General features: G+C 37.3%; 1 protein-coding gene across 1 annotated transcript; it reads right to left on the bottom strand.

Annotated features, from left to right (window-relative positions):
* Window positions 1-452: 452 nt before the first annotated feature.
* Window positions 453-10,775, bottom strand: LOC123312969. Its single transcript, XM_044897609.1, has 11 exons — window positions 9,802-10,775; window positions 6,457-9,478; window positions 6,287-6,397; window positions 5,920-6,050; window positions 3,485-5,858; window positions 2,042-2,228; window positions 1,637-1,932; window positions 1,342-1,559; window positions 1,092-1,278; window positions 878-1,032; window positions 453-798 (listed from the first exon to the last, which is right to left on the bottom strand). Exons 1-11 carry the CDS (start codon window positions 10,513-10,515, stop codon window positions 631-633), a joined length of 7,563 nt encoding a protein of 2,520 aa, XP_044753544.1. The 5' UTR covers window positions 10,516-10,775; the 3' UTR covers window positions 453-630.
* Window positions 10,776-11,108: the final 333 nt, after the last annotated feature.

The raw sequence follows: 11,108 nt of genomic DNA, 5'->3' as shown, positions 1-11,108 counted from the left end.
ACGAATATAACAGGAGATATCGCAGATTGAAATTTGCAATTTTTGAAAAAATGCCATTTCCAAGGTGAAAATCTGAACGCAGGGAGATAGGCTTTCGGAAATGCTTGCAATAGATTGAGCGTATTCGAAAACCTATATTTTCATACCAAACTTCCAGATATCTGACACTGTTTAGAAAAAAAAATTTCTTTTGGGAATTTTTCGATGGTAAACTGTCGAGTTTACCATTTTCCTCCAGGAAAATTATCGTAGATCTTAATGTGATACATATTCTGAAAGGGCCTTTCTTCTAGTAATAAATGTGAGAATTTCATCCATCTCGGCGCAACCGTTCGTTCTTGACGAATTTTCAACTGAGCCTATTTTTTCAGTTTCCTCTCGAATATCCACTTTGGAGCAGTGTATAAACTTTAAAAACCTTATCACAGGGGTACCGGAAAAAAACACAATTATTTTTGCACATATTATATAAAGACACACTTCATACAAATTCAAAAATAAATTCAACATCACAAAAATTTACAAAGTAAAGAAATAATCTAAGGATCTGAAATAATAGGAATCTGAAATATGTACATATATTCATACTCTGCCAAATGTAGCAGGAACTTAATATTTGGTAACTTCTATTCATTTATCTAATTTTAGTCTCTTTGTAGGTTCATTGGTCTCCGAAGTTCTCTTTCTGTATCTTTTCGAACGCAGTGACTCACTCGTTTCACCCTCTATTACTCCCTCCTTCTGAGGAGTGTCTAACCCAGTTAATGTTCGGTTGCTACGTCTTGTCCTCTTGTTAATCTGGGAAAATAATGTATTTGTCAACTTCTGGCACATTATAGGCGTCGCACAAGCATATTAGTGAACTAAATTTGCTCACCTGGTCATGCTCACTGCATAAGAATCCCAACGAATCGTCATGTCTAATATTTCCATTGGAATGAAATGGGCAGTATGAATTATTGCAAAGAACACATATTCTCGAAGTTCTCTTAGAACATATATTACAACTGTGAGAAGGGCAGTTCCACTTGCCTGAAAAATTCATATTCATCAAACGATAATTAAAAATCAACAAATTTAGACAAACTTACCGTTAGGCCAAGAATCTAATTGAACACACTCAAGGTGATATGATCTAAAGCATGTCTTATTCGAACATCTACCAACGTCCCCTCCTTTTCCACACACGAAGCAGCTATCTTTAATTATTGCATCATCCGGTTTCTCCGGTTCCACGGACTTCACAGAAGAATTTTTCTTCAGGGGCTTCTGATCTTCCTGTAACAAAATTATGCCGAATGAAATTGAGCTTTTCTACTCGTCAAGAATGAATTTACTCACCGGTTTGACCCCTATGAAACCGCTACAGTTCGGAGCTCCACACCGACAAATTTTCTTCTCCGTCCCAACGCATTCCAAGTTGTAATTGAAAGTGAGCTCGCTATCGGCTGGAATGTCTTCAATGGCGAACAATCCAACCCTGGTGTCGCCATTCACTGTCCACTTTTGAGTTTCACAGTTGGGTTGGCACGAATGGTTCATGAATCTTGCCACGTTACCTAGAAAATAGCACATTTTTTGTGATTTTCGGGGCTCTGTTGAATATATGAATCGAAAAATTCTGAACTAATAATACCTTTCGGTCCAGCATCGAGCATCCTATCTTTATCTATAGTTAGGAAGTAATAATTTTCATCCTTTTGTTGATGCATCCTAGTTATCCTCCTCTGGTACTCCTCATCGTCAATTATTTCCCCGACATACTCAATGACGAACCTTCCTTTTTTGATCGGTTCCAGAGTTTTCAACCCCCAACCCCTTCCCGTTGTCCTGTAAGGTATCACTTGGGGATACTCCCTCTTTTCGAAACTTTGATTCTTGCACCTTTGTCCAGCCGGACATATTTCCGGATTGCACTCTGTTAAAAGTATCCTGAAAGAGTTCAATGTCACCACAAACCAAACTTGATACACAAACTATCCACTTCAATTTTTGAGAAGTTTCTTTGATTTGATTCATGATTGAATAATCGCATTCTTACCTATTTAAACAGCTACTATTTGGTCCACAAGGGCTCTTATCCTTAGGATCGCACTCACAAGGAGTCGTGTTACTCAAATTTCCCTCAAACACCTTCACATTACCAACAGGTCTATTGACCTTGATCCTTACATAAGAAGGGGGCTTCAAACCGTTGTTCACCTCTTTCTGCTTTTTCGCCCTCAAGCCTACAACATAATGAAATAGCAATGAAACACGAAATGTGTGAAAAGGCGATAAAGTATCCAGAATAGGTAATTCTCCTCAACTTGGGCTACTACGGCAAAAGAAAACTGATTTAAAATAGCCTCGTTTCTCGTACACAAAGTGGCAACAGCGCCCAGACTGACTTTTCTCTGACAGGTACCAAGTGTCTGTTGTTGGAGACAGAGTACTTTCTATCCTGAGACAGAGAGGATCGACTCCTGTGAGACGCAACGGGTTTTGTCACTTACAGCTGTCAAAAAATAAGGTCATGTCTTGTTTACCAGTTAAGGTGGCATTCGGATCCTAGCGACCGCGACGCGCGACCGCGACCTGCGACCACCACCCGCGACAGACGACGTACTGCTTGTACGTATTCATATGGAGCCCCGACGGATCCTAGCGACCGCGACAGAGGCGACCAGTGGGCGTGGCTGTCGAGTGACTTTGGTCTCGCGACCTGGTCGCCACAGGAGCAGTGCTGTCTCGCGACCGAAGAGAAAAGCGTAAAAAAATGACTTCGTTTTCTCCGCAAGAGGACGAGATATTGATAGATTCAATTACCAGAAACATTTATGGACAACATAATCTGAATGTTTTTGGAATATTTGGAGCATAAATTCGATTTAAATCTAGTTTCTTCTATCGATAAAATCTTCTTGCCATTAAACTTGACCAGCTGGACTGGAGAAAAAGTTTTTCAAAGAATCGCGAATTTCGAATGCAGCTAGACTTGCAAAGCCACCTCTTTGTGACATTGGTAACATGTTTTCTGAAGGCTGATAAATTTTTGTAATACGGAACTTATTTTCTACATAAGCATCCCGTAGTAAATTATGTAGACAACAAGCTGTCAAAATCAGATAATCTTCAAATGCAATAAACAGGGACGCGGGCCTCAGCTACGTGTCGCAAGTCTCGGTCGCGAGGATCCGAATGCCAGTGGTCGCGGCCGCGACAGGCGACCATGGCAGCTTGGTCGCTGAGTCGCGGTCGCGCGTCGCGGTCGCTAGGATCCGAATGCCACCTTAAGTGATACTCAAGAATCCAATCTATGGTCTTTAATAACCTACGTTATCTGTAGGCGACGTTGCCAAATAGCGAAATGGAAACGAAGCCTTTAAATTTTAAACCTCCGAATTTATTTTTCTTATCGAGTACTTGAAATGAGTTTTTCAGGAAAATTTTGATATATTTCATAAAAAACACTCAAATATTCATCTGAGAGAGAGATTCTCACCTTTTTTGAATCTATAAACATCCGCTGCTTCCTTCAAGGCCCGACTGAAAGCCTCATCGATTTTGTTCTTGGTATTGTTCAAAACCCCAGTATCCCCTTCTTGGTACAAGAACGCCCTGCCTCTCCCCACCCAGAAATAATTGTAGGTTCCGAAAAATTTCACCACAAACTCCCCCTTACTGTGCGGCTTACTTTCGACATTGGCAGGCACTGCATTCGGAAAGAGTATTATGGCAGGCCACCACCTAAAGGTTCCACACTTCACCCAAACCACTTCGTCGTACAATGGGAATCTGCCCGATTCACAATCCTCACATATGTAAGTATCGTCTTCCAGCAGATTAACAGGTAAACACTCCGCATGCACACTGGTCGGGCAGGTTTCGCAACAAATGAGATTACCACCTTCCGAACAAACAAAACACCAAATGGTGTTGAGGGTGTTGGATTTCTTGTTACCCTCGACGTGTCTAGGACAGATGATCTGCGTTGAAGACAAAATATCAGTACCAGCCGGGACGCAATGATAGCTGTTGTGGTAGGTGGCCGGGCACCTCAAACATTTCACCAATTTGTCGTTGGGGCATCTTCCCATCGAAAATCCCGAATTTTCGGACGCGCAAATATGGCAGGAGTGGCGGGGGCAGACGAAACTGTCGAAAGCTTCGGTTTTTCTCTTATCGTGCAATATGAACGACCACTGGGTCTGATGCCAGACGTTCAGACATTCCAAATGGTAGTACCTCCCGCATTTTTGCAGCGAACACCTTTGTCTCATCGTACTCCCCTTTTTGGATACTATCGAGTTGCAGACAAAACAGGGCGGTATAACTGTGGACGTGCAGTATGGACATTTGTAAACCTCGTCTGCATACATCATTTGTTCGGAAATTTCAGCTTTCGACTTGGAAATCTCTGAATCGAACAGGTTTATTTCACGGACATCGTCCGCGGTGACGTGTTTGAAAGAACCTCTGCTTTTCTTGGGTTTTTTGCCGTTTTTATCCTGAACCGAACGATTCTTGTCAGCATCGAGGTCTTCGATACTCGATTCGCTGGATTCTATAGAGATTCGCGATTCCACATGATTCATCAGTTCTTTCATCTTACGATCGAATTGCTCTATCATGGGGACTTTGTTGTTGACCGGAGATAGGATGACGTTATCAACAAATTTTTTCCTCGATACAATTGTGCTTATTTCGACTTGCTTGTTGTTATCCGACATCCCATCTTTCTCTTTCAGCGCTATCTCCTCCTTCAAAGTACATTCTTCCGTTACCTTCAGAGAGTTCTCTATGCATTTAACGTGAAAATCACCATTACAAGGTCCCCTACATTTTACCACCTCCCCGGATTTCTCACAGATCTGACACACCTTTTCCTTGGGTACCCCTCGAAATATGTTTTTCTTATGTTCGGATAACCGTGAGACACAGTCGTTCAACAACACATTATCCACTGGTACCATCCCGTTGCTCTGAACAACTGCTATCGTTCGTCTCTTCAATTTCATCCTTCGAGGACTACACTCCACGCTCGCCTTCGATTCTTTGGACTCATCATCTTGCTTGAATTCTTGAGTGAGTCTCCTTCTCTCCAGGTGACCAGTTCTCAATCTGGTCCTTTGGAAGAAAGCTTCGCTATTTTTTCTACGAGAAACAGGCGTTCTATTGGTGGTCATCGCCTTAGGTGAATTTTGATTTGTGTCTAATTTTCGATTATTCACTGCTTCAAGATCAGGTGATTGTTTCGTTTTTCCTTCGTCAAAATCTTCCGATGAACATTGGGGACCTTGAGAACAACTCACAACGTCATCTATGCAAGAAAGAACTGAACTCTCCTTCGTAGAGATATTTCTCTTCCTTGATGGCGATTTCGATGGACTATCTTTAGATGATCTAATGGTTTTCTTCACATCCCTCGCTGAATAATCCGATTTATCCTCGTTACAATCAGTAACAGAAGGTTGCTTTAAGGGACTTTTTTTATTTGGTGGTGATGATGTACTTCCGGGTTCGAAACTTTCAACAGAATTATTTTTCACAACATTCTCGATACAAGCGAGAAGTGACGATACTTTCATTGGAACTTTTGGTTTTTCTATCGTTTTATTTGTTTTGAACTGATTTCTCATGTCCTTATTCAAGCAACTGAAAGATTTACTTCTCACTAATTTGAAACTTTCTTTAGGGTTATCTTCAGATTCAAAGTCATTCCTGTCTTCAAGAATTTCTTTACTAGACAATATACGATCGAAAAACCCTAATTTTTTCTCAACAGGTTCGTTTTTAACCGTTTCTGCTTCTTTGACGGCTCTTCTCCACTTTTCCTTATGTGATGCTCTGACCACAAAATCGGAACTTTGAGCCCCCTAAAATGTGAATTTAAACAAGATGAAGAAGGATCGAAAAATTTCCAATGAAAAATCTTACCTCAGCACGAGATTGCTCCCTCAATACATCCAAATCATCCGCAGTCTCAAACGGAATACAATGCAATGTCCAAGCTCTTTTACCCTTGTCCCCAAAAAATCGAACATGATAATATGGAGTGGTCCTTAATACTAAAAAAAAATTCATTTGAAATAATTAAGATTGATCAATAGTGATGATTTGTTATTATTATCGTTTCAACTGACGTTTCGCCCTTAAAACAGCATCTTCAGAGGAATCTTGGTCTAAGTTCGATCTCACTAAGTATTCAAAAAGAAGAAGAAATAACCCTGTGAGATGCATTCTTAGGTGGGTTCTCTGAAGATGTAGGTGAAACGCCGTCAATTCAGACAAAAAATATACATACGCCTTATTTTTTTGAAATCTGATGTTTCGGGATCCTCAACTACCAATCCTGGCCAATATGGATAATTGCCTATCTTGCCCCAAACTAAATCTCCCACTTTGAATTCATGAACTGGAAAAAAATACTCAATTATTCGCAAGAACAAGAACAAATTTCAGTTGACAATTCACCTTTCTTGATATTGTTCAAAATGGGACTCTCCACTGCATCAGCAGCCCTATTTTTTTTCAATTTTTTCTTCATAACTGATTTACTCTTAGGTATCACCTTATTTCGATGGCTGGCTTCTGAAAATGACTTGCATCTTCTTCTTTCATAAAATTTATCAGACGATATTTTTCCCAACAGTAAATTTTCAACTTCTAAATCATTTTGATCTAAATTTTTCTCTGCGGAATTAGTAGAAATAATTTGTCCCGAAACAGAATTGTTTTTCCTTGATTTTTCTTCACATATATCTTTCTCACAATTACTATCTGTGTTAGTTTGCTCAATCTCTTTTGTAACGTTTTCCGAACTGCTTTGTGCACTAACTATGAGTGATATATCTTTAATTATTTCTTCTTTTTGTCTTATTGAATTTGATATAGGTTTAAAACTTGTTTCTATATCTGTATATTTAGCTTTATCATTTGATCCAACAACAGCTGCATGAAATGATTTCGTCCTTTTTCTCATCGAAAAATTACTGTCTTGAGATTTTGAAACTATATTGTAATCCAAACGTTTCCTAACTTTCGAAAAATCCACGTTTTTTATGTTTAAATTTGCGTTCTTCTTATCTTTCAAATATTTCAGTTTAGAATCTGCCGAGAATGTTTTGAAGTATATATCACTGGCTTCTCTGCCACAGTGGAACTCTTCATGGGGAACAGACTTGCACCTTTGGGTCCTCAGCTCTCCCGATTTCATCGTCTCCATTTCTAACCTACTAGCTTCCATTACCCTTTCCAAAATTTTGCGGAAAGACGTTCTCCTATGAATATCATATCCAAAATCAAAGTACCTCTCGGTAGTTTTAGTATCATTTGGAGGTTGTACTATACTTTCAGATTTATCCAAAAGTTTAGTAGATGTTGAGTATGCTTCATCAACTTCTTTTTTTTCATTCATCGAATCATAATTTATCGCATTACTTTTGTTGCATTGTTCCAAATAGTCTGACTTGATCTCAGTTTTTTGATCTATTTTGATTTTTGTCTCTGATTTATTTTCTTGATCAGATGGTTTTTCAGGTATGGATATCTCGGATGTTTTCTTTTCTTTTACTAAAGAGTTCGAGATGTTCTCAATATTTTCAGTTGATTCTTTAGAGACCTTCTGTTTTTTTTCCTTGCAAGGTTCAGTTGCTTCATCAGAAATTCCATCAAAATGTTTATTTTCTGCTACATCTCCTAAAGGTTCACTAGTTTTACATAATAATTTATTTGAAATGCCATTGGTTTGGCTTACAACTTTTTTTTCACAATGGTTTAATACTGTAGAACTTTCTTGCTCTTCTTTCTTTTTTGCTTCATCCGTATTATCACGTATTTTATCCTGAGATTTCATTATATTTGAATATTTATCAGTTTTAGTTTCATGATTGATATCATTCAATATATCTGAATTAGCATGTTTCATTTCTTTGTCAGTTGATTCTGTTATAGATTTTGGTTCAGGTTCCTTAAGTCCGATAATTATTTTCCTAGGTCTACCCCTTTTTCTTTTCAATGGTTCTTGTATATGTGGAATAGAAGTAGTCTCATCATTATTTTTAGAATCATTACTTCCATTCAAAACAATTTTATTGATAGGTTTGATTTTATTTTGAATATCTTTCCCGTTGTTTTGAGATTGACTATCAAGTTTCAGAAAATTACTATTTTTCAATAAAATATTGTTGTCATCCATTTTAAAGCATCCTTGCTTGGAAATATCTGAATTCTTGCCCTCTTTTAACTCGCCTTTGTCCTTTTCATCATTATTACTTCTTCGAATTACTAATAACTCTGTCGATATTTCTTCCTCATCTTTTTTCGTATGTTTTCTCAGTTTATCATTAGCAATTCCATTCTCCAAAGGTTCTGATAATACTGATGTCCCCACAAGTCCCACCTTTGCTTTGGGAGGCCTTCCTCTTCGTTTTTTTACAGTTGCTTTAGTATCTAATTCACTGATAACCACTCCTTCCTCGATAGATGTATTCATATTTGCATCTGTTTCATTTAATGATGAGTCTGCAGAACACACTTCCATATTTGTTGCATTTTCCAAGGTGCATGATGTCCCAGATGGATTTACAGAAATTTTATCAGACTTTGGTTTCAAACGATGAGATTTCCTTACAGATGTATCAGTGTTCTGATGAACATCAGTATCCTTCTGGTTGGACAACTTTTTAACTGGAGAAGTTTTACTCGAGATTCTTGAACTGATTTGCGATGCATTTAAAACATCAATATTCCTCATTAAAATCTGCTCTGAACTTTTTTCTTCAATGATACCCTCATTTTTCATTTTATCACTAGTTGTATTATCTAATTTGAAACTTCGTTTTGCTGCAATATCATTTTTAGAAACATTTTCTGTCTTATGTTTAGTTAAGCTAACTCTTTGAAGTTTTGAAGGACTGACTTTTGGATGATCTTTGTTATTTCCAATTTGCTTGGAAGTGTTGACTGAAAGTGGATCAACAGCCTGTTGTCCACTTCTTCTCATTGACCTTCTAGGAGATAAAATATCAAAGACTGGGAATTTACTTGAAATTGGTTCTTCAGTTTTTTTTTCCTCTTTTTCTTCAATCTTCTTTGATGAGTTATGAAGTAAGTTTTGCTCCTTTATATTAGATGCATTATGAGTTTCCTTAGAGTGACTGGTATTATCAAGACCTTCCGAATCCACCGACAAATTATTCAAACGAGTACTTCTTCTTGAATAAGTCTTACTGGCAACACATTTTACAATATTGGAAGTTTTAATTTGCGGTTTAGATTTAGAAACTTCACTCTTATCAGATAACATGGAGTCATTCAATTTAGAATGGAATTTATTCCAACGCTCCAAAAGCGATTGTTTCCTATTTTTCAGAGGAGACAAATTATTTGCTTCGAATTGTCTGATATCATTGAAATTAAAGGGTTTTAAAAAAACTACTGGGCATCTTTTGCCATCAATAATATTTTTTTTGGTTGAAGATTTCACATCTGGAATCTGAAATCATGATGAAAATACATAGTTTTCATTCAAACAGCTATATTTGACTTATTATTTATATCCAAATAGGGATGTCTAGATGAAAAAGCGTCTGATAATGAAAAAAAAATATTTGCAAATGTTTTTCATTAAATATACTTCTTCAATGTAAAACAAGCAAGATGAATCAAACTAATTACAGTAAATAATTGCACAATGTGGGATGTTAATATATGAACTACATAGTCCATCACCCAAAATATTACTTACTTTTGTTAATATCTATTCTACTTGAAGAAAATTGTTAGAAAAACTAGAAATTCACACAAAAATTTACTCACCAACACATCTTCCTCAAAATTGAAACCTTCTCTAACCTCAGTTTCTACGCTAGCTTCTCCTAAAGGAATATTCTGAATAGTAGAAAAAGATTTCCTTCGAAAATCTTCATTTATATTGATTTCTGAAGGCTCTGTTTGATTGAATATCCATGAACTGAATAAGGAAGAAATATCAAAGCTGTCATCATCAGTTTTTGCATCTAAATCAATTGAATCCTGCTCATTCAAATTAGAGGTATCTACTGACACAAAAGGTTCGTCGGGTAAACCAAAGCTTTCAACAACAAGAGATTTATCTTTATGTTTGTTAGAATATGTCTTCAATGCTTTTGGAGAATGTTTCAATTGTGGTTTACAAGGAGTATCTTTGAGAATTTTCTTCATGGCCTCGTTTATCATAGGTATCTCATTAGAATGAACTGTTGGCTTTTCCTCTGAAGATTTACTTTTGAAAAACTTATTCTTTTTAGAATCCTTGGAGCTCCTGTGGAATTTTCCCTTGATGTTCTTACTTAGGGCATTTATAGTTGAACATTCTATATCTTGTTCAAAATATAGGATCTCATCTCCATCCCCAACAGATGAATTTTTGGGTAATGGAGTATTTAAATAATTTTCGAGGTCTTCACTGGATTCATCCATAAACAATGATTGATTGCAATTCAGAGTTGAACTGCCAGAATCTTTTCTAGGAGAGCCTTTGGAATAGTTCATTTTGGTAGACTTAACTCAAAATTCTAAATGCATAGTTTTTTTTCTGAAACTCATAGATCCTTACTCATGTTCTGATGACGACGGTAATGCCTCGATTATTCAAATTTGAACATTATTGGAATTTCCGACATATATTCCATAAGCTTTTTTAATTCGTTATTGCCAATTATGTCTAATGTTTTTGATAACATACTTTGATTCCACTAGTTTATCTATGGATTCCATATCCACCCAAACATTGAGGTTAATGTCAGTTTATATTTTTCCCGCTCTCATGAAAGTTGACAGACCGTCAACAGAAAACAGACGGGGAAAATTTATCCCATGGATATGTGTGGCATCTCTGTCTATCATTCGAAAGAGCGCATAAGTCTGCCTTTGTCACAAGCAGTATGCGGTTCGAATAGGAGATGGAGCTACCATCGATACTTATTTCGTAACAGAGACCTTTCTTATGTTTCGGGATTTTTCCTTTCAAATTTTTCCTTTCTTCAAAGGGGCATATGCACACACTCGTAACTGAGCCTCACAGATTACAGAGATGCTGAGCCTTCCAAAATTATTGAGTTGCCAAAGAGTTGACCAAAGATTCT

This window comes from Coccinella septempunctata, chromosome 5 (assembly GCF_907165205.1).
Source record: "Coccinella septempunctata chromosome 5, icCocSept1.1, whole genome shotgun sequence".
NCBI classification, from domain to species: Eukaryota; Metazoa; Arthropoda; class Insecta; order Coleoptera; family Coccinellidae; genus Coccinella; species Coccinella septempunctata.
The sequence above is the reverse complement of the archived record's forward strand: the minus strand, read 5'-3'. Positions and strand labels throughout refer to the sequence as shown.

What these genes read in the sequence shown, in the direction of transcription:
- LOC123312969 (XM_044897609.1), bottom strand. Translation starts at nt 10,515, where the DNA reads ATGAACTATTCCAAAGGCTCTCCTAGAAAAGATTCTGGCAGTTCAACT. An exon ending in AATAGTAGCTGTTTAAATAG is followed by an intron (nt 1,933 to 2,041) that starts GTAAGAATGCGA and finishes GAACTCTTTCAG; the next exon opens with GATACTTTTAACAGAGTGCA. An exon ending in GTTTCATAGGGGTCAAACCG is followed by an intron (nt 1,279 to 1,341) that starts GTGAGTAAATTC and finishes ATTTTGTTACAG; the next exon opens with GAAGATCAGAAGCCCCTGAA.